This window comes from Pteropus alecto, unplaced genomic scaffold (assembly GCF_000325575.1).
Source record: "Pteropus alecto unplaced genomic scaffold, ASM32557v1 scaffold50, whole genome shotgun sequence".
NCBI classification, from domain to species: domain Eukaryota; kingdom Metazoa; phylum Chordata; class Mammalia; order Chiroptera; family Pteropodidae; genus Pteropus; species Pteropus alecto.
This window is the reverse complement of record NW_006431918.1, coordinates 10,002,714-10,027,157: the sequence shown is the minus strand read 5'-3', so window position 1 is coordinate 10,027,157 and position 24,444 is coordinate 10,002,714. Positions and strand designations below refer to the sequence as shown.

Here is a 24,444-nt window from a genome sequence, read left to right as displayed (position 1 = left end):
GGAAGCGGAAGCCCTGGTTTGGCCTTGGGTTCCGCGGTGGATGCAAGTGAGAAAACCTTGGGACCAAAGAGTTTTGAGTTCTCGCCTCTTATTTAGCAGCAGAATCGGGCGAAGAGACTCCTGCAAGCGGGGAAGGGAGGAAGCTCGACCGCCCGAGAAAAGAGCGAGCGGGCCGGCAGCTGCGAGACACAAACGAACTGTGTGCAGGATCCTTAGAGGCCGGTCCTGGTTAGTACCGTTCCTCCAGGCCATGGTGCGGGCGGAGTTCTGGGCGATCCCCAGGTGAGGGCAGCGGCTCCACCCGGGGTTTCTACCGCAGAAGAGCTGAGTAGATGCGGGGTGGGGAAGAAAGGATGCTGCCCGCACTGCTTCCCGGTAGCACCCTGAGCGGCCGCAATAGCCGCAGCAGCAGCAGCAGCAGCAGCAGCAGCGGAAAGCACAGCGCGGGCCGAGGTGGCGGCTCGAGCTCCTGGTAAAGACGCGCATTAGCTGTTTCTCCGTAGTATGCGAGTTGACAAAACAGCCAAAGAACAGGGCTCCCCATTACAATCTCCTTCGAGCTCTTTTTCCTTGCTACTCGGAACTGATTTATGTGGAAGCATGCCTTGCACTTGTACCTGGAGGAACTGGAGACAATGGATTCGACCTTTAGCGGTGGTCATCTACCTGGTGTCCATAGTGGTTGCGGTTCCCCTTTGCGTCTGGGAATTACAGAAACTGGAGGTAAGTGGGGCCTGCACCATTGGTTCTACCCTTTCTTCTACCTTCCTGCCCATCTTAGGTTGCCCATTTTTACCCTGGATGCCTCAGACTTGACATACTGAAAACGATATAATGTAAATGAGCCCAGTCATAGGACATAAACCTGTCTGGTTTTTTTGTTCACGGTTTTTCAAAGCATGCTACAGGTGGAGGTCGGACCAGGTCGAGAAAATAGTAACAATATATTAAGAAAGCGGCTTAGAAGAGCACTGTTTTGTTTTGCAAGTATTCATCAGTTCCTTAAAAGTAAGGTAATTTTATTCTTTAATCTGATCTGTTCAGATTTGGTCTTAACTGGATCAAGTAAACTACCTTGAAAACCATGTGTTGAATTTTATTAGCATTTAACTACCTTCCTTAATTAAAGGATTCTATGTGGTTTAACTTTGTTGTTTTTTTACTTCTGAAGATAACTCTTAACCAGCAAAGATTTTGCAAAAAGTCCCATGTATTTTTTTTTTGCTGTCATAATCTTATTATGACATCAGTAAAGTACTAAAAGCTGGAAGATCCCAAGGTAATACTTAACTAAGATAGGTACTTTATGAAAATTGTATAATGAACTTTAATTCAAAGTTAATAATAACTTTTACTTAGAAGCACCTCTTTTACAAGAGAAATCATAAGACCATGGCTATTTTTATTGTGGAAATGATTTTTACATAATTAAACGAAGTGTATTTAACATACATTTGTTTTCTGTGTGTTCACTAAATTATTTTTTGTTGCCTTTCTCATCCTGGAATAGTTCATATAGTTCGTTTTAAAGTTAATGTAATATTCAACTACATTGGATTTCCCATTTGTGAGATATTTAGATTATTTACATAATTTATCTACTAAAGACATTACTACAAATAAGGATTTCTTACTTTGAAATATTTCTTTGGAGTATGGTATAGGAAACACTTAAGGTTAATAACATGTATATTATCAACCTAGTTGAAGACTTTTCTTAGTTGGTTTTAACTGTAGTTTTTAAATGCCAGCTTTTAAGGGAAATTTTATTCTGCAATCTGCACTGTTAACACCCTGAGCCAAATTCTCATATCTTTACCGGACTGTTGTCAATCAATGCACCAGCAAAAGTATTGAATTAAAACATAAGTCACATTATACGTGTCCTCTCCTCAAAGTTTTCTGGTCACTCCTAGTCCCAGGTTAATTCCTGGTCCCAGATTAAAGGTCAATATTCTTAACTATGTATGGCCTTTAAGGCCCGACATAACTTGACACCAGCCCCACCCAATCCCCCTCTGACTTTTTCTCCTTAATTTCTGAGCTTCTACTACACTGACTCTGCTCAATCATGAGGTGATGCTCCCTCCTTTAAGGCCGTTGTACTAAATGTTTCCCATTGATGGCATGCCCTTGCCCCAGATGGTTTTCTCATTCCTTTATGTCTTCAGGTCTTGACTCAGATGTCACCCAGATACCCTGTTTAATATTGCAAGCTTCTTTTTCTCAACTCTTCATATCCTCTTTCCTGATTTATTTTTCTTCCCAGGATTCACCACCATTTAACATGATATACATATTTTACTTATTTTGTTTTCTTCTCCTTCTGCCCAAATGTCTGATAATTAATGATTATTTGAGTCCCAGTGATAAATCAGGCATGTGGCAAAAGACAGAAACATGACACCTACCATCATTAAATTTACTGGTGGAGACAAACAGAATCAATAAGAACAAATCAATAAAATAAAATCGTATAAAAATGCTATGAAGGAAACTAAAAAAGATTTAAAGAACAAACAGTCAGGGCCCACTTATTGCACATCTTCAAAAGGCTATGGAAAATTAGATGGAAGTGGAGGGAAGTTACAAAGTTCTTTATGATAGTTAAGAGGTAGTAGCTGCCTGGGCTGTGGTGACTTATGGCCCAAATCAGAATAGCAGAAATAGAGATAAAAAACTGAATTTTAAGTGACCTTGGAAGTGAAGAAACAAACTTAACAGTAGACTAGATTGGTAAGGGGAGGCAGTAAGAGAGAAGAAGAAATCAAGAACCACTCTGAGGTCTCTGTCTTGTACAAGAACAAGGTAAATGGTGATGCCAGTTACTGAGATGGAAATTTGACAGGAGCAGATTTGAGAGAAATTGAGTCAATTTCTCTGAATTTTAAGTGACCTTGGAAGTGAAGAAACAAACTTAACAGTAGACTAGATTGGTAAGGGGAGGCAGTAAGAGAGAAGAAGAAATCAAGAACCACTCTGAGGTCTCTGTCTTGTACAAGAACAAGGTAAATGGTGATGCCAGTTACTGAGATGGAAATTTGACAGGAGCAGATTTGAGAGAAATTGAGTCAATTGGACGTTAGTTCAAGATACGTGAGAGACATTCAGATGGGCATGTCAAATACGCAATTGGATATACAAGTCTAGAGCTCAGAAAGGTTTGAGCTGCGGATATATAGGAATTGTCAGAACAGAGCTGGTGTTTAAAGCCATAAGGATGAATGAGATTGTAAGGAGGAAGAAGAAAAGGCCAAGGACCTATCACCAAAAGTTAGAGGTCAAGTAGAGGAATAGGAAGTTACAAAAAAGCAGCAGCCAGTGGGGAAGTACAGTGCCAGAAGAGATGTCATGGACACTGTAACAGGAGAATGTTTCAAGGACAAAGTAGTGAACAATGAATGTCTGGTGCTGCTGAGACATCCATTTTGTTTTCACAAGATGGAAGTGTCATTGGTGATCCTAGTAATGGTTTCAGTGGAGTTGTATGGCTGAAACTAGAAGATATTGTTTGAAAAATGAATGTACTGGGGTAAAGAAGTGGAATCGGGATATGAAGATAAGTTTTTTGTTCATTTTTGGTTTTGTTCTGAGTATTTTGACTCCAAGTGGACCTGAGAAATGAATGGCACAGTAAATAGAAGTGTGGGATTAAGAAGGCAGTTTTTTTTTCTCTTATGTTTTATTTTTAAGGTTAGAGATACTAACTAGAGCATGTCCCCAAGATTTAGGTATATTTTGCTTTAATCTTCTTAAAAACCTTAAGAAGCATAGCAATTATCCTCATAGATCTGAAAAACCAAGAGAGAGAAGCGGCTAAAGTGACGTGCTAAAGTGCTTTATATACCACTATCTTTGTTATTATTCACTAAATGAGTTTGTGTATTTACAATGCTTAACACCTTGCCCAGCACATAGTATGTGCTCAGTAAGCCATAATTACCTCTGTTGTTTTTAAAATAGCGTCACTATTACTGCATTGGAGCAATAATTTATTTTCTTATGGGATAGCATCTTAGTTGGGATTGGGTTCTCAGTTGAACACCTAAAAGGCAGTTATATGCTTCTGCTTGAGCACTAGATAAAGTAGTTGACAGTTTTGTATGAAAAAATACATGTCTTTTAAACACTAGAATTGCAATGCTTGCACTGTGAGCAGTCAATGGAAACTGAGATTGTAGAAAACGGGTACATGTAGCCTGTCCATCCTCATCGTGAGGCATATACTCATTCTTTGGAATGACAAGATAACCATCGGTACTATTTAAACTATTTCACTCCCTTATTTGGCTGAATATGTAAAATTGAAGTCAAGTAAGTTAAATGCACACCTGATGTCACCCTGCTCTGCAGTCATTTTACCCTGCCCAACTCGTCTTTATATCCTTATGCCCCAAGTAGCTACTCTATGTGAGCGCATCGCTCTACCCCTCAGGATTGGGCCCAAAAGTACTCTCCTGTGCCTCTCTTCTCTCTGCTTTGAAAGCATTTGGCTGAGGGACAGTTAACTCTTGGATGCCCATCTTTAACGGTTTTTTCTTTTCTCTCTCTTCAAATTACCTTACGAAAAAAAATCTACACTCCTTATCTCTTATTTTGTAAGCCAAAAAAAAAAATAATAATCCTACACAGGGCAATAAGTTTAATAATATTAATGGTGTCCTTATATCAAAGTGTCTCAAGTGTGGAATAGCTTAGAGATAAATGTAAATTAAATGTAATAATTAATCATTTCTACAGATATCTAGAGTTGTTATTATAATGTTACTTAAATGTGTACATGAATACAGTAGGTTAAACGTCTTGTAGATTTTCGTGTAGCTCAAAAATCAAAACAACTTAAACCAGTCATTCGGATTAATGGCATTATTGTGGACAGATGATGTTTTTCTGAAACTACCATTTGCAGTGCAAAAATTGTACTAAGTCTATGATGAAAGATTGTTTTAACTTGGCATCATTATAGTGAAATGACTCAACTCTCCAGTCACTTGCTTTATGATCACTTGAAAAAGAACTTTTTTCCTTATAGCACCCTGAGGTCGTTTGGCCTTTATTAGTCACAAGCACATCATTTTTCTTTTAAGTCTCCCCCACCAAGTTCTGTTTTTTTTGCACTAAGGCAATCATAAAGACAAATGTGGGCATTAAAATTACTTGGCAATACTGTTCTTAATGATCACCTTATACTAGAGAAGATCTAGAATATGCTTTTATTTTTGTTTTTATTATTTTAGGCCATCATTAAAATGAATATTCGATTTTAAATGAAATTGAGTGAAGCAAAACTCCCTGGAAAACAATTGCTAAGGCATTCCTTTTAGAATCTTCATCCTCCACATATTTGCTTACTGCTTTGTTTAATCTCCAGCATTCAGCAAGACTTTTGTATTTGCTTTTCAAGTTTTCCATACAGTTTAATGTAGGAATTTATTGTTGTAAAAATACATTTATTCTCTATACTTTTATTTTCTACTTAATCTTTGGCCCTCTGATGAAAAAAGAAATCTTGTTCAAAACAATAAAACTAGAAGTTGTGGACTTCAGTTCTATTTTAATTAACTGCTAAAACCCCTTGAGTGTCAAAAATGCCTACTTTTTTTCCTTCAACGAGGTAGCATTTAATATTTTTTTGCAATTAAAAGGACTCTCTAAGGCAAGAGTCCAAGTTAGTATATAATTCATTCCCTAGGGCCCCTCAGAACAGTTTCAGATAGATTTATTTTTACCAAGAAGTGAGTAGATTACTTCAACTCTACCAAGGATGAGGTAGTTCAAAGTATATTTTTAGAAATTAAGCTTTTACAGGATAAAATATTGATCAGATATTGACCTAAAAAAGAAATTAGAGCTTTTTAAAACGTAATATGCTGAATTGATGTTGTATATAAGAGGAGTAGCATATATTACACAGTTTGCTCAGATAGTAGTTGTGGCAGTACAGAATTAAAAGACTTGCATGTAAAGAACTTAGCAAAAAATGTATCAGTCATATAGTCAGCATTCAATAAGTGTTCTAATATTTAACAATAAAATTTGCAGAAAATGTAGATAAATAAAACTTTCTAGACCTAAAAACAAAGGAATAAACCATATAAAGATTTTTAGATTTGAGTAGCAGAAAAATTTTAAATTTCTGTATTTTCCAAACAATAATCAAATATAAAGGGCAAATAACAATTTGGGGTAATGACATGATGCTAATAGTCTTATGTGTACAGCACTATTACATAAGTCCCCATAAGGAAAAATGCTCAATCCCATATGGAAAATTATGCCCCCTCTCTCTACAAAAGTAAAAATAGGCTGTTTGTTAAAGAACAAGTAAAAATAGCCGCTAGACATTTGGAAAATATTGGGGCTTATTAATAAATAAATGAAAATTTAAGAAATAGAAATGTTCTATTCAGCTGTTTTAATATCAGAGAATTTATACCAGCATGTTCTTCTGCTTCTTAAGGTTGGAATACACACCAAGGCTTGGTTTATTGCTGGAATCTTTTTGCTATTAACTATACCTATATCACTATGGGTGATACTGCAACATTTAGTGCATTATACACAACCCGAACTACAGAAACCAATAATAAGGTAAACCTTAACATATTTTGATTATTTTAGTGTTGTGTTGGTTTATTTCATAAATATAATGTAAAACATTTTTAATTTATGTTTTACTTTCCAAATAGGATTCTTTGGATGGTACCCATATACAGTTTAGATAGTGTAAGTATGTTTCATATTATCTCATTAAGAACTTTTTTGGTGATACTAACTATACTAACAAAATATTTGAAATAATGCAAGTGTTTTTATTTGGCAATAGAAGACAGATTAATAAGAAAAGTAAAAGGGTCCACTTGTTTTTAATGTTGATAAGATAAAGTTATGACAATAGTATAGGCAAATGTTTAAAATTCTTAAAAATTCGTAGCCATTTTCTTTGCTTAAACTTTTAAAATTTCAGATTAGTAGCTCTTAATCCTTAAAAGAATGCGATGTTTAAATTTACATTATCATCCTTTTTATTTATTAAATCTTTTATTTTTACAAAAAAGCCCTTTTTCCATTGGATTCTAACACGTATTAGAGATGACTACTTTAATTTGATTAAATATAAAGGAAATGTCTTTAACAGCATTTTCTGTGATCATGCCAAGAAAATTTGAGATTATATGTAAAAACTCAAGTGTATGTAATTTAGCTCTTTCTTCAAATTTATTATTTACCCCAAACACAGATGTTTTCATTTACCAATATCCAAGATGTTTATTGCTTTTAAAATTTCATTTCACAGATGGTCTGGTATTCTTTATAATAATAAACTTTAGACAGTTTGATGTAAATATGTGGCAAGTTTAAAAATTAGCTATTGCGAATACCATGAATTGGAGTAGTAATTCATTTTATCTTAGATGCAACTATTTTTAACATCTCTGCTTTTTCATAGTGGATAGCTTTGAAATATCCCAGCATTGCAATATATGTGGATACCTGCAGAGAATGTTATGAAGCTTATGTCATTTACAACTTTATGGGATTCCTTACCAATTACCTAACTAACCGGTATCCAAATCTGGTATTAATCCTTGAAGCCAAAGATCAGCAGAAACATTTCCCTCCTTTATGTTGCTGTCCACCATGGACTATGGGAGAGTAAGTATGTTCGATTTTACTTATTTTATGTTTTGGTTTTACTTAAGTGGTCAATTCTCTGCAAAGCAGTGCGTTAAGTACTATGAGCAGGACAGTAGGTATAAGACAGGTCCCTACCATCATGTAAGTTCATAGTCAAGTTTGAAGACTAACAAAACACATTTTGATAATCCATGCATAAGTCTGTCTCTTTTACATTATTCATCCTAAATAGAAAACAAAATATTGTAGGGGGGAAACTTTAGAAATCATTTAATCAACATCCTTTTGCAATTACGATCTTAGAGCTAGTTAATGGCAAAATCAGGTCTAAGAGTCAGGGAGAAGATAATCTAGGTGAGGAAATAGTATATGATATGAAATAGCAGCAGCAAATAGCAGTGTTATGTTAGTAATAAATAATAAGTTAGTTGGCCTTACTATACATCCATGTAGTACAGTAAAGGAAAGTAACATCTGAAAAGTTAAGTTGAAGCTAAGATTGCATTTATTATATGAATGAGTAATTGGATATTTTTTGGCAAAGAAACTTGAAGATGGTGTTTTAGAAAGATTATTTTTGCAATACTGTGCAGTAGCAATCCCCAGCCATTTTGGCACCAGGGACTGGTGCTCCTATGAGAATCTGATGCCTGATGATCTGAAGTGGAGCTGAAGGGGTTGATGCTAGCGCTAGGGAGTGGCTGCAAATACAGATGAAGCTTTGCTTGCTCACCTGCCATGCAGCCTGGTTCCTAACAGGCCACAGACCAGTACCAGTCCACAGCCTGGTGGTTGGGGACCCTTGCTATATAGTATACATTAGAGTGAGGAAGATTCCAGAGCTGGGGGAATAAATTAGGTTCTTATAATAGTCCATTTGTAATATAAGCTTAAAAAGGAGGGATGGAATTGGAATGGAAAGGAAAGACAATAAGAATGCAACTGAAGAATCAGTAGGATTTGATCACTGATAGAGGGAGATTAAGGTCAAAGTTGTAGGCCAAGGTAACAGGACTGATTTGGAGGTAATCAGTGCAGATAAACTTTAGAGATAGCTTCCTTGCAATATAGAACCATTCATACATCGGGGCTAAATGTAAGCACCTCTACTAACATTCTTTGAATGACAGGGAGCTACCTGTCTGTTTTAAATAATAAGCTCCTAATATGTTCATTTGACAAAAATGTATTAAATACCTGGTACATGCCAATATATAGATGCATCCTAGTGTATATAACAGACATAGAACTTATGGAATTTAATATTTTGGTTAGGAAAGTTTGGAATTAAATGAAGACACGAATATATAGTTCTTTAATTCAGGAAATGCTATGAAGGAAAAGAATAGAAGACTATTAAAGGATAATAAAAAATTAATGCACATTGAGGGTGGGAGGAGAAATATTGTGCTCAACTCTGAATACAATAAGAACAAATAGAGATTAATAGCGAACAAGCAGATTGAGGTGGTCACTGGATGGAAAATTAATAACAGGAGACATCAAGGGCAGGGTAATTCTCTCTAAATTGGCCTAACAGGATTCTTACTAAAGGCAGGCCAAGAATTTAACATGTTAGAGTTTTAGCTCATTAATTTACAGACTTTTTTCTTTTTTTATAATACTGCATTTAAAACTATACATTTCACACCAAATTCTACATTCGCTAAATCTGTTTTTGTTTTTAATTGAGCCATAATTGACATACAATATTATTAGTTTCAGGCATACAATGTAATTATTCAATATTTGTATATACTATGAAGTGATCACCTCAGGAAGTCTAACATCCATCACTGCATAAATCCCAGTTTAGAATTTAATATTGTCATTGTCATCCAGATAAAGGTTTTTGAATTCCTGTTGGGATTTCTTCTTTACCTAAGTTGTTTTGGAGTATTTTAAAGTTTAGTGTTTTTTAAATCTAATCTGACAGTCCATCACTTAAATCAGTTAGGCCATTTATGCTTTTGTGATTATTGGTATATTCACTTATAATCTCACCATCTTTTTGTCTTCAGTTTGTCTCACTTTTTACTTTTTCCCTTTTTCACTAATCACATTCTTTCTAAAAATAAACTTATTTTGGAATAATTTTAAAATTATAGAAAAGTTACAAAGATAAGACATGTCCTATATACCCTTAATCTAATGTTAACTAACATCTTGTGTAATCATGGTACATTTGTTAAAACTAAGAAATAACATTAGTACAATACTATTAACTGCAGACTATTCAGATTGCCCAGTTTTTTCCACTAATGTCCCATTTCTATTCTAGCATTCAGTCTAGGAATCCACATTGCATTTAGTCTCTTTTTAAAAATGTACATTTTCATTATTATTTTGAGAAGGTATAAGAAGTTTGGGAAGTCCTCATTATTTGCTACAAATTTTAATAAATAATTTTAAAGTTATTTAAACATTTGAGGAATATGAACATATGTAATAGGAAAATCTGTTTTATACCACTCACATATAGCAAATGTTAATATAGGTTTGTAATACCTTATTTGCCATTGTATAAATAGTAAATTTAAAAAAAAACAACATGAAAACCAAGCTTTTTTATAGCTTATTTAGTGTCAAACTCTATTTATAATCTTCGACTCTTTATAATTTTAATGGGATTATTTTACCTATTAGGAAATAACATATGTTTCACTGCAGCTATATCAGTGTGTTTGATTATAGGTGCTACTCCACATCATGCTTGTAGTTGATTACATTCTTTTATTGTTGTTTTCTTATTCCATTTTTTTTCTCACTACTGGTTTATAAGTTATAGTTTCTATTTGTAGAAACTCATGACTACCTAGAGTCTGAATTTTACCATGACTACTTAAAATGTAATTTTAATCTGAATAATTAGACATACTTTTTTGGATAGTTTTTTTTTTTTTTTAGTCTTTTGTAGTGTTCACTACAAGTAGTAACAATTTACTTGCTCCTCCTTTTTGCATGTCAGTTCTATTTGAGATCATTTCCTTCTTTCTAATGTCTGGCCCTCGGAAGTTCCTTTATTGTCAGTGTTTCAGTGGCAAATTTTCTCAGATATACTTATCCAAAAGTTTCTTTATTTTGTCCTCATTCTTGAAAGATAGTTTTGCTGGATATAATTCTTCGTTGACTGGAATTTTCTCCAAGCATTCTGAAGATTATATTCCACTCAATTTTGGCTTCAGTTGTTGCTACTAACCCTCTACTGTGAATCTAATTGTCCTTCCATAATAGGTGACCTGTCTCCAACTGCATTTAAGACCCTCTCTGATACTTTGCAGTTTCATTGTGAAATATCTAGGTTGTTTTGTTTTCAGGTATGCTTAATTTAAAGTTTATCTCAAACTGTAGATTCATGTCTTTCAACGGTTCTGAAAAGTCCTCAGCCATAATCTCTTCTGATTCTGCGTTTACTCTCTCTTCTGTAACTCTGAATATGTTAGACCTGATTCTGTAGTGTTCTTTGTAACTCTTTCACATTTGTCTCTTTGTCGTGGCCTTCGGTACATTCTGGGCAATTTTTTCAGATACGTCTTCCAATTCATTAATTCTCCACAGCTTTCAAAGTTATCCAGTTGGCTATTTACTCCACCTGTGTAGTCACCATTAGTGGTCTCAGGTTTGGATTGACAATCAACTCATAGAATACTATAGGTTTAACCTACCTCCAACTTAATTTAACTTTGTAGAGTACAGGATAGGAAGCACAGCATGTATGGCCAACGCATTCTCATCAGGAGGTCTTGCAACAAATCCAAGTGCAATTCCTAGGCCCACCACCACAGGGAGCACACTTCGTTGGAAATGGGAGTGAACCACCTCAGCACAGAGAATTCTGTCAGCGCTTAGTACCCCAGTAGTTATTCAGTCTTAGTAACACAGCACTTCAAGGTCTGTGTGCCAGACTCAAAATCTTCTCAGTCTGAATGTAATTCTTAAATTAGGGGATTTATAATGCCTTGCCACGACCTGCAGCTAGAGGGTTAATATACCTCAGGGGGTGATGGAAGGAGGGAGAAAAACAAGAGACAGTATATACAAAATCTGGGGCCAGGTGGGACACTGCACTTCGCTCAGATACAGTGACCCAGAGGCAAGCTCAGCACTTTATATTATACTTTTGAAGGTCAAGGAGGGGTGGGAGTCTTTCTCAGGACTTGAAACTTGCTGGCTGCAACAATTTCCCAAGGCCTGTCTGTACCTGGTTATCTATGCTAAACTAACAAGCAGCTGTCTTGTCTGTTCACTATTTTGCTTCTCTGCCCTTGGCAGATTATAACACAGTCAAGCATGGCTTTGCCAATGTCCGGCTCAGATCCAGCTCTCTGCAGTGCCTAACATTGATAAGGAGTTCTACTGATAGAAGTGCTAAATAAGCATTTGCCCTCAGAGCAGCTTGGTCTTTTAAGAAGACCATACAAGGCTCTCAAGGAGAGAGCCTTTTTTTGGTAGTTTTGTTTTGGGACTTTCGTGGTTTTGTTTTTGTTACCCCTTGTGAATTTCCCCTATATTGAGTGAGCCCAGACATAGAATAAAAACTGTTTAATACAGGATCTTTGTTTTGTACTTTCAGAGTATCTAGTCAATAATAGTCTCTGAAATGATATTTAAATATAAAACTTGGAAGGAAACTGAATCTTAAATGTAAATAATACTTTCTGAATACACTTTGACATGTATATGCACACATGTAATTGATTTATTACTCAATTTTTCTTCCAGAAACACAAAGGGGCCCACTTTTGTTCCTTTCATTCTGTGCTGCGCTATTCAGAAATTTGAGACTGTACACAAAGAGAGATCTTTCAGAAGATGCAGTTGTCTAATAATTTTAAAAATAGTATTTAAATTGTTTGCTACCATCCACATTCTTCCCCATTTGCTATTTAGAATGACTAAATTAAAAGAATTACATATAAATATGGCATCATTTGTCAAAGTGATTTTAATTTGGGGGCTTTGAAGAAAATCTGATACTATTTAAATGAATAGTTGAAATGCTAAGTTCTTTTTCTTTGGCAGAGTATTGCTGTTTAGGTGCAAACTGGGTGTATTGCAGTATACAGTTGTCAGACCATTCACCACCATTGTTGCTTTGTAAGTACATAAAACTTATTTTTTAAATATTTTTATGCTCTTAAGTGGGAACAAATGAGTAAAGATATAAAGAGCATTAATTTACTGGTTTATAATACAAGTCTAGTCTGTTATTAAAAAAAAGAGTATATTGAAACCCTTCTATATTAAATAAGGTGACCATTTATAGAAAAGAATTCTTCTAAATAACATTCTCCAGAGCTTTCTGGAAAGCATTTAAAAAATACTTTGTTTTGTGCATATTAATATTCACACAGCTTTACAGAAACATCTGCTACATGAAGTTAAAATTAAGTTTCATTACATGGTTTTATTTCCTACATAGTTAGAATATGAGTCCTATATTCCAAGGAAATCGTATTTTTCTTAAATAATTCTGTCAAGGCTTATCCACATTCTTGGAAGTAAAATAGGTTATCATTAAGCTACCTGGTAAAACTCTTAAAAATTTAAGAATGTCAAATAATTTAAAGCAGGTAGGTTGTATGTTTTATCTGCTAGTCAACATTCTGCATGTTCACAGGGGACGAGTGGGAAGGAACGTGAAAGAAGCATTCAATTCTTTATTCTCTCTTTGAGCTAGTAATATTTACCTTAGAATTAAGACTAATTCACTTATTTTTGAAGGCATGCCTTATTTTCTGCAGTTTAGAAATTGGGTAATCATATACTTAGATTTGAGTCTTCATGAAATTTACCTCCAAGACAATTTGGGGGAAAAAGTATACTTGTAGTTACTAACCTGCATTATGTGTTTATAACAATCAAGCTTTTGAAAATTAGGCAGCATAATTTTTTTGAATATATAATTACCTTTTCTAGTTCAAGGTATGTGTCTTATTTTGGATTTCAAGTTGTAGGTACACTTATAAGGTGACATTCTAGAAAAATGTTTTGCTTTTAAATATTTAAACACCTCTGTGACCAAAATCAAGTGATTATGTACAGGATCTTTTAAATATGTGACTTCTGAATTTAAGTATTGCTGTCAATGCTGTATTTTAAAATATATTTTTATTTAATTAATCATAAAGTTGTCTCATACCATTTTTTAGAGTCTGTGAGCTGCTTGGTATATATGATGAAGGGAACTTTAGCTTTTCAAATGCTTGGACTTACTTGGTTATAATAAACAATATGTCACAATTGGTAAGTAAATATTCATCTGTACTAAATATTCATCTGTACTAACTGTACTAAATTATCATCTATAACTCTAAATTTTCTTAGGGAAAGTTTCTTTGGGAATAAAGCTTAATTGTTACTTTTTAATCTTGAAATTTGATTTATAGGAAGCACTTGAAGAAACTTTAACATATATCTTTATACACATAAAAATATAATATCTTTGTTAATTATTTGGTGACTTATACCATGACCTGTTGACCATGTTTGTTCATTTGGTTCTGGGTGCTCATTGCATATTTCTGTGAATATGTCATAAATAAAAGCACAATGTCCCTCCTTAAAAAAAAAAAAATCCCACATATCCTAGGCATATTCATAAAAGAAAATGTCTAATTGACATATGACAGTACAGGGTTAAATTAAAAATGGGAGAATAAAATTCACTCATATATTTGGAATTAAAGGAAAATTGAGAATGCCAAATTGAAAAAAATATATGTTCTAGAAACTGAAATGCTCTAAATATATAACTATCTGATATTTTCAACTTAATGTACATTTTATTTAAAATATTTAGTTAATGCTTTCAGCAAAATAGTAATTTAGATGCAGTGGCATGCATATGGTATTAGAATAAAAATCAAATGCTTTAGATTCAAAGCTTTCCCACATATTGATGTTCTTTGGAATCAGTAATTCTATTTCTGGGAATGCACCCTCAAGAAATGGTCATAAGTACTTTTGCTTTGAATATTTTTGCATATAAAGCCTATTTGTAATAGCAAAAGGCTGGAAACAATCCATAGCCCAGTAATAGGAAAAAAATAGACAACAAAATTTTATATTTAGTTTATGGTACTTTTTAAAAACTACCTTATGTGTAGAAAGGAATCGTTGCATAATGGGACTGTGAACATTATACTTTACTGCTTTCGTGTTCTAAAATATTTTAAATGAAGATTATATATTATTTTAATGGGAAAAGGTAAACTTTTAGGAAAATGTATATTGACATGCAACACTAGATAATTACAACTGATTTCTAAAAATAATGTCTTGAGCATTTATTTTATGAAAGTAAATTCAGCTGGATTAACATATTGCCCTCAAAAATCATTTCCCTGATTCCTTACTTTTATGTCATAGTCACAATTTTATTGAAATTATACTGTTTTAATGTGTTGTCTTATAAATAATAGCTCAACTCTTATAACATTATGGTAATTTGTATCTAAAAGTCATTACTAAGCAGATAGTTGTTTTTATTTTGGCCGAATGAGAGCCTTTTCTTGTATCAAAGCAGTCATTTGTTCATTGTTCATGGGTACCAGTAAGTGAACACTTAAAACCATTTTCAGGGAAGATGTCATACATCTCTCCTCAGAAATTTCATATCATATGTATTCATCCACAGTAAACTACAAACACTTGTTTTTAATCTAAAAATAGTATAATGTGCCTAGAAAAATGTGCCTGAAACATTACTCTGTACCAGGGCTCTCTGGTTTATAACATATTTCTACTACTATAATTAGTTATCTTATTGAAGAAGTTTAATTGTTAATCTTGTTTCTAGTTTGCCATGTATTGTCTCCTGCTGTTTTATAAAGTACTGAAGGAAGAATTGAGTCCAATCCAACCTGTTGGCAAATTTCTTTGTGTAAAGCTGGTGGTTTTTGTTTCTTTTTGGTAAGTGTTGCTTTCTCTTAAATGTTCTCATTTTCTAAAGGGCAATGAAACTGTTGACTAGGGAGGATTTTTAAAATAGTACAGAAGATGAATTAAATCGTCTCTACTTAACCTTTTAAAAAATTCACCTTTTTCATCCTCTTGGTTTTTCGTAAAGAAATAATCAGGTGGCCATTGTAACATTTATAAGAAAATAATTTTGAGACAACATAAATATCTCAACACTAGAGGAATCACTAAAATAAATCACGGTGCTTTCGTGTAATTGAGTACTCTTCCATTTGGAAGATAAACAATATAGAATATGTAATGCGATGAAATGTTCATTAGTAAAAAACATTTTTTAAAACAAAAGATAGAATTATACATGGTCCCAGATTAGTATAGGGGTAGGTGATGGGGGCCTGGAAACAAATGCACCAAATTTAACAATATACAAATATAAAAAGGGTAAAAAGAAAAAAAATCTTTGAAATCTCATTACCCAGAAAGAATGATTAACATTGTGGTACACGTTGTCATATATAAAACTCCACAAAAATAGTTTGATACTATAAAAACTTATAGAACTTAATGATATGTCCAGTATAGTGTGGAAAAAGTTCTTTGTCAGTAAAGTGAGGGTGTAATTTTGTTTTGTTTTTTTGTTGTTGTTTTGCTTAGTATTCTGTGGTGTCGATGTATTTTTTTAACCAATCTTCTATTGACATTTAGATTGTTTCTAATTTTTTCACAAGCAATACTGAAGTGAATGTTTTTATCTATAGAACTATGAAAACTTGTCTAACTAAATTTAACCAAGGGTTGTATCCTTAGATTTGCTTGAAATGCTCAGTGTGACTCCCTGTCTTGGAGTCAGAGACCCCTTCTGAATTTATCGTTAGTTCCAGTATTTCAAATAAGCCTGGATTCAAAATGTTTAAAATAATCTGAATAATCAATTAATACATGTATAAATAACATTTAAGTATCTGCCCTGTATTTCATTGTTAAGTACCTAATGTGCAAGGTGTTAGGCATTGTCTATATATAGGAAAAACTTTACTTACTTGTAAAGACATATGAACCAAGTTCTGAAGTTCCAAGAATACAGTCAAAATTCATGTGACAAAACTGTACTAGAAAATGTATAAAGCAAATAAATATATTTAATACAGATACACAGTGTCTTTAGGAATATGCTATGAAGGCAGGGGGTGGTGGGGTGATGGTCCACAGGTTGTGCTGGGGTGTAACTATTTTAAATGGCATATTTTTAAAACAACTGCTCATTTTATGCTTGATATAGATTTGGCGTTTACCTTTTCCTAACATATAGGCAAGCAGTAGTTATTGCTTTATTGGTAAAAGTTGGCGTTATTTCTGAAAAGCACACATGGGAATGGCAAACTGTAGAAGCTGTGGCTACAGGACTCCAGGTAAGCAGTGCTGTCTCTGAATTCAGTACAACTTTAATTTGTTAAGCATTTTTTATATATTATCTCCCAAACCTGACAATGTGAAGGCTGTGGGGTTACTATTATCTTCACTTTACAGGTAAGATGGGGGAACCCTAGAGAAATTGGCCATAATTACTAATTTGTAGTAGGGCCAGGAATACAACCTAGCTTTTGTTATTCCTAGTCAATTTCTCTCTGCATTTCTCTTCCTAGTCTTTGAGCCATGGATTGAGAATACAGTTTACTTTGCTAAAAAATACTTGTAGTGCAAAATAAAAATTGTCATTTTATCTTTTTGAAGAGGTCAAAAACAATTATTTTGGAAAATGGAAAAATGAATATAATTTTATGAAAAAAAAAAGCTATTTATACTTAAGTATTTTTGAGAAGATAGTGCTTTTTCCTTTACCTAACTAGATTTAAGCATAAAGACAGCTGATATTTTTGTTGTCGTTGTAGGACTTTATTATCTGCATTGAGATGTTCCTTGCTGCTATTGCTCATCACTACACTTTCTCATATAAACCATATGTCCAAGAAGCAGAAGAGGGCTCATGTTTTGATTCCTTTCTTGCTATGTGGGATGTTTCAGACATTAGAGATGATATTTCTGAACAAGTAAGGCATGTTGGTAAGTACCAGTCATTTAATGCATCCAAATAGGTTACTGTAGTTTTAATAGGACAATTTAGTAGCTATTCAAGACATGAAAAGACTTTTTTAAAAGCAGTGGCACAGTAAAGCTCTTCAAATTGGGAGAGGGAGGGTGAGTTTATTTTTAGCATGGTAAGTTTATAGTGTTAAAATAACTTACTGGCTGACTTGGAAACCTTTATGTTGCTTTAAAGGAAGGACAGTCATGGGACATCCTAGGAAAAAATTTTTTTGTGAGGATCAAGATCAGAATGAACATACAAGCTTGTTATCATCCTCATCACAAGATGCAATTTCTGTTGCCTCTTCTGTGCCACCTTCACCCGCGGGTCACTACCAAGGCTTTGGACATACTGTGACTCCGCAGACTACACCTACGACAGCTGATATATCTGATGAACTATACTGTATTACAGAAGAGAAAAAACCTTCAGATAAATCTGTGGCCTCCTGAACAGTGTATGAAAGCAAACTGCTACTACCATGTTATTTCATTATTTGGTATCCCACTGCTCAAGATTTTGTGCTTGGGACAAGCCATAAATGATGGAAAACTTCAACACAAAGATAGGTGGAAGCCAGGTACTACTGGATTTATATAACTAAATTTTGTATATCACAGATAATGAGTGGGTCTAAATATCTTAGACTTAGATTTGATTTCTTAACAGTAGAGTATCACATACTCAAAATGGTAGAAAATGACTGTACTAAATGTTTTTGATGTGACATTGCTTTATCAAGAGGATGGGCATAAAAAAAAAAAAAAAATCAATGCTTCCTACCACTGCTGCATGAATACAATGCTCCGGAATTAGCAGAAAGTATAATTCAGAAATATGAATTAGTGGAACTTAATCATGTGCCATATATGCTTACCTAACAATATTTCTCTATTTCTCAACTGGATGTCTTTCAATAAATAAGAATTTATCATTTATTTTCTGTAACTTTAAATGTCTCTCTTTCCTTAAACATAAACCATTAATGTTTTAACAAAAAATTCTTGAGGACTTAATTCCTTTATGCTGTCCCTCTCCAATCAAGTCTAAGTCCAAAAATTAAGGGTTAAAAACTGTATACCTATGATGGGAAGAAACCTGCCTTATATTCCTATTAGGATGACTAGGACCTAATCTAATTAATCTTAAATCTAAAAATACTTGCAACACTGCTAATATGATAGGTTATTCCTGACTGAGATGAATAAACTGGATAGAGACTAGATCAAATTAGAAACTTGTGATAGGAAGGCCATGTAGGTGCTATTTGGGAGAAATTACTTAGAATGGAATTTCTCTAATTGCTAATCGCAATCCACTGGATCATGTTTAATATTTAATACTGAAAATAAAATACAGAAAATGCTAGAGTGGTATGCTGCAAATAGCAAGGATAAGTATAATTTCTCAAAACTTTTGCTTTATGTATTTATATACACTTCCATTCACATATATGGGCTGGTTGACAGTAATTAGGTACAAAGTCTTTGTTCTGTCCACTATTATAATCTAAACATTTCTACTGAAAGTAAAGCTAGGTAGTATAATAGCAGAGGTAATGAGAACAGGCAATGTGGAAAAAAAGTACATCTTAATTTCTTTATGGCTTAACTTAACAAAAAGCACATAGCACGTACAAGGCATGATAATCTTATTAATCTATTTCAAGTCTTTAAAAATTGGATCAATTCAAATCAGAACTTTGAAAATACTGGTTTAAGTTGAACAACTCCTTGAATTTATCAGCTTTTTCATTTTTCTTTGCCAAAGTAGACGAGGAAAAATGCTGCCTCCTTAAATTAAGATTTTATATTTTTCCTATCTCTTCTCCTCTTAGTTTATAGCTTAAATTCTTAATGCAGGTTTGTATTCCCAAAACAACCTGAGAAGGTATTTCAGAAGTATATCTAGTATTTAAAAGAAGCAAGCTTAGAATTTAAGGGTAACCACAACCCTCAGTTTTCAGTGGAAGCCAATTTTTTGATGTTTACCAATTATAAGTTTGGATTTAAGAATAAAAAGTCAAGATACCTTAAAAACTTAAATTTTTTGCTTAACACATGGCAATGAAGATGACTCAAAATCCCTTATCTCTACTGTTTTAGTATACTGACAAAACTGTTGAGCAAAATTTAATACACAGAAAGTAAAACCAAGCAATAAAGTTTCCTAATTTGAAAAAAACAGCCTTTTTTCAGAAAGGAAGTCCACAGCAAATATTTTTGTAGTAATGCAACTATAATTTACATTTTAAATACTTTATTAATATCAATTTTAAAAAAATATTTGTTACAAGGAATTATATCTTTACATCCCCAGTTTATGATTACAGTCTCACTATTCAGACCAGAAAAATTGTGTACGTGCTCTACTTAACCAGTTTTTCATCAAAACTGCTCATCGCTTTACTGTGATGCTGACATTGCTTTTGTGGTGCTGGACGTTGAGCACAAGTACCTCGCCCACTTCCACCTGGACGGGAGTATCTAAAACAACTGCAGCTTGTTTCCAGTGGGAGACTTCACTGGACGTATCCAACCTAATCTCATCATCAAGGTACATATGGTACCAAAATGGAATAGCAGTCACTTGTCCAGATTTACAAATGTGTACCTAGGAAAATTAAGAAGTCATGAAAATTTCATCAGCATTAAATAAGTCAGTCCTTGTCTCTTTAGATCTTTACTTCATAAATATATTTACCCAATTCAAATTAATATTCAGTAATATTAAGCCACATCCATTTCTGGATATTGTTCAGAAAAACATTTAAGTCTTTAAAGAAAGTGGTTAAAACAATTCTATTTACATAAAGTATTACCTAGTGTAATTATTCCAGATACATGATAAGAGAAATTATTTTGCATCACCTTTACTTCACTGTTAGAGGTGTTCAAATACGGAGTCATTAGATCTAGTCGTAGGAGTTCCACCGGCTCGCTTAAAGGGGTGCAGGGCAGCGAAGGGAGGTCCAAAAACACACGTATCGGTACCTAAAGAAAGCATGAAACTTTCAAATTTTTTTTTTTTTTTTTTTTGTGGCCAAGGCTCATCAATTGCTTTATAGTTGGCTCAGTATGATAGAATGCCTTTTACATCTATTACCTCATTTAACTTAATTCCCACATTTAACCTAAAGGCATAAGGACTTTCATGATTCCAGTTTTACAGGAAGAATGAATAAAGGTTTAGGGAGGTTAAATCATTTGCTTAAATCATGGTTTCAATTACCTATAAATTCTCTGCTTCAATGAAAGTCAAACTGCTCCAAAGTGTTTAAACCAAGGATGTGCTTATGTGTAAAAGATGAACTAATAAGCAAATAGTGTAACTATTGAACTGTTTGAGAAAATATGCCAAATTCAATATATATTGAATACATATGTATAATATGGATTTCATTTGAAAAATTCAGTTTATTTCCATAAGGCAGTGATTCTCAACTTTGGCTGCAAATTAAAATCATCAAAGGAGCTTTTAAAAAGTCCCCAACTGCTCAGGCCATACCTCAGGTCGATTTGGAGTTGGGATCCTGTTAGTAGTTCTGCAAGTGATTCATGTGATGCTTAGCCAGGGGATTATGTTCTGAGAAATGTGTCATTAGGTGATTTTGTTGAGAACATCACAGCGTACTTACACAAACCTAAATGGTATAGCCCACCACTGTAATTGTATATGCTGTACTTTTATATGACTGGCAGCACAAAAAGTGTGTTTACATCACAAACACATGAGTAAATGCACTGCTGACATTATCATGGCTACGATATCACTAGGTGATAGGAACTTTTCAGCTCCATGACCATCTTATGGACCACCATTGGATATACAGTCCTTTGTTGACTGAAACATCACTATGGGGCACATGACTGTATAGTCAAATGGTTGACAACCACTGCTGTAAAGTGTCCCATCATTTTACCCTCATTATTTGAAATAAAAAGGAAATTGATTTAAAAAGTACCCTTCCTACCAGAGGGAAAGTCATCAATGGATATTAAAACTGGTAGGTGAAAGTTTGACTAACAAAAGGATATTTACATAGTCTCACCCCCACTTATTCATTACAAAGGGAAAAATAGGTGTGGAGTGAGAAAACGGTAAAGGTGGTCAAATACATAGTGACAGAGATTTGACTTTGGGTGGTGAACACGCAATGCAATACAGATGACATAGAACTCAACGCTTGAACCCTATATTATTTTATTAACCAGTGTCACCCCAATAAATTTAATTAAAAAAAAAATTAAGTGCCCTTCTGTGTGAATAAAATATTAGAGAGCAACTGTCCATGGTGAAATAGGACACAGATACATCAACCTCTCCCTGGACATGCTTGAAGATATCCGACCTTCCCTAGATTGATTTTTTTACCATAATAAATTCCTTTGTTCTAGGAAACATTACCATCCTAATCCAGCTAAACACAATGACTATATAAAACTAGAGAGAGAGATGAGGTAGACTGTGGATAACAGCCACCTGCTTGAACCTTACCTTCTAGACACTTACCTGAAACTGGTTAATAAAAGGTGCTATATTTAACCCAAGAGTTCGTGCTGTTCCTTGAACAGAACTCTCTTCTACCAATGTCTGTGACTCCACAAGCAACCCAAACATAAGCACATACTGAGGGAAGATCTTGCCTCCAGATTGTAGCAAACACCTAGAGAAGGAAAAAATTTAAAAAGCATCCTGATTCCCTATATATTATAAATAAATACCAATAACTGAATCCTGATTAATTAGTGAGCTACTGATTGTATAAAGTCTAATGGACTTTATGTTATTGGCTTGTAGTTCAGAATGGTAAACTACTAGAAATAACTTCTCGACAAGTCAAACAATGTGACTGCTGATCTATGAAAGAGAAAAGCAACCAGTCAGCTGGATGGATATGTCTTTAGATTCATAAAGTCATGAATGAATATTAAAATTAGTAGGTGACAGTTTGATTAGGAAAAGGATATTTACATAGTCTCACCCCCCAGAAATGACTTATTCATTACAAAGGGAAAAACAGCAACTTATGTCAAAAAAACTTGGTTGATACAACTTCAATGAACTGATCTAAATTAACAATAATAATGGAATAAAGTAACACTATGTACCTCCTGATGTGACAAAACTTCTGTGGTGTTCCTCTCTAAAATGGATAAACTGAATCTAATAAAGAAAACATGAACATTTCCAAAATAAATGGCCCACTTTCTTCCAAACTAACATCATGGAAGATGGAGGAACTATTCCAGAATAAAAGAGACTAAGGAAACATGAAAACCAAATGCAATGTGTGAATCTGGGTGTAGATATGTTAAGTTCTTTGTACTATTTAACTTCCCTATAAGCTTAAAATTATTTCAAAATAAGAAGTTAAATACTGAAAGAAAAAAAAAAGATTAAAAAGCCAAGTGCTCTAGTAAACAAAGTAAAGGGTTAACAAAACCCTTTCTCCTACAATTGATCTTGGGTTCACCTTCTGTTTGCCTGAAAATCCTAAAAGGCTGGAAGTTGACTGTTATCAGCAACACTGCTATGAAGATTAAAAAAAAAAAAAAAAATTAATGTTAAAAGGTAGATTGCATCTAGACTGAGAGAACTATGAACAAACTCTAAGTGCCTGATGGGAAACCACACTACCTTTGGGCTTCTCTGAATGTGGAATAACCTGCAGCCAAGTGTTCCTATCGCTTGGACTTGGAAACTATGTCTATGAGAGATACCAGTTCTTACATGAAATTTAGGGCTCTTAAGCAAGGCAGCTTCCATACCTACCTGTATGGTCTGTTTCCTGATACCTGAACTGTGTGAGAGATGTGGGGGGTGGTGGGTGGGTGAATGAAAGAGAGGGAGAGGAAACTTTAAACCAAATAATTATTTTCATTTGTCGCATTTACAATCAAACATTAAATCCCTCAATTTTACTGAATATTCCAAGCTGGTTTCAATCTGAATTTCCAGATTGGTGAAGAAGAAAAGCAATAAAAAGTATATTACTGGGACAGAAGGGAAAGTAATAAAACAAGACTATATATTAAATAATAGTATTTTATCAATGCTAAGTTTCCTGAGTGTGATCATTTTAGTGTGTTATGTAGAGGAAAACCTTTATTCTAAGGAGACACCTGCTAATTGTTAAAATAAGGGTTAAAGTTATGAAATTGACCTCTATCAAATGGTTCAGCAAACAAAGTTGTAGTAAGTTGTAATAAGTCCTGTATACAGATTAGCCTAAAATGGACCCTACCCTAACACAATGCTTTACTCATCTGTCATTCCTTTCCAACTTAACTTTTTAGCATTTTAGGTAAAGTCTAGTAGAAACTGAATATCCATAATTGTTAAAATTACACATCTCTCAACAAAATTACATAGCTCTTAACAAAATTTCTATCTATGCCTTTACCAAACCAGATAAAATTTTAACCCTAGTCACAAGAGGGTACCATTCTATGAAATTAGCAAGCTGAAATTTGTTTTTATTTACCCTAAATGTCTTATCTATCCCTACATATCTGTACTTAATTTCCTATACTACATATAGGTAGTCCAATCCCAAAGTAGGCTCTCTTCACATCTACAGTGCAGGGGGGCCTTTAGGGATAAAAAATTAGTAATGCCATGCACACAGAGAAAGGAATGAGGTCACAGGTCCTGAAAAGAAATACTTGAGGAACACTACAAGATCATGACTCATTTGCACAGTTATGCCATTAAAAAAATTTTTTAAAAAATTAATAAAGTTTGAGCTCAAAAAAAACCCAAGTTTATACTTTGTGTTTTACCTAGATATTAAA

General features: G+C 33.9%; 2 protein-coding genes across 2 annotated transcripts in view; one reads left to right on the top strand and one right to left on the bottom strand.

Annotated features, from left to right (window-relative positions):
* TMEM184C (transmembrane protein 184C) lies at positions 1-18,586 on the top strand. Its single transcript, XM_006906275.3, has 10 exons — positions 1-723; positions 6,461-6,591; positions 6,690-6,726; positions 7,451-7,656; positions 12,661-12,735; positions 13,791-13,884; positions 15,440-15,552; positions 16,871-16,970; positions 17,451-17,622; positions 17,840-18,586. Exons 1-10 carry the CDS (start codon positions 505-507, stop codon positions 18,097-18,099), a joined length of 1,407 nt encoding a protein of 468 aa, XP_006906337.1. The 5' UTR covers positions 1-504; the 3' UTR covers positions 18,100-18,586.
* A 1,300-nt stretch (positions 18,587-19,886) lies between these two features.
* PRMT9 (protein arginine methyltransferase 9) overlaps positions 19,887-24,444 on the bottom strand; it is a 22,875-nt gene continuing 18,317 nt past the window's right edge. Inside the window, 3 exon segments of the mRNA XM_006906274.3 lie at positions 19,887-20,260; positions 20,518-20,640; positions 22,160-22,348. Of these exon segments, the coding sequence (XP_006906336.1) occupies positions 20,045-20,260; positions 20,518-20,640; positions 22,160-22,348 (528 nt within the window). The 3' untranslated portion in view covers positions 19,887-20,044.

Bases quoted from the DNA above. Each gene is read 5' to 3' on its own strand.
- TMEM184C (XM_006906275.3), top strand. From the start codon at position 505: ATGCGAGTTGACAAAACAGCCAAAGAACAGGGCTCCCCATTACAATCT. The intron at 15,553-16,870 runs GTAAGTGTTGCT...CCTAACATATAG, and splicing joins GTGGTTTTTGTTTCTTTTTG to GCAAGCAGTAGTTATTGCTT. The intron at 17,623-17,839 runs GTAAGTACCAGT...GTTGCTTTAAAG, and splicing joins TGAACAAGTAAGGCATGTTG to GAAGGACAGTCATGGGACAT.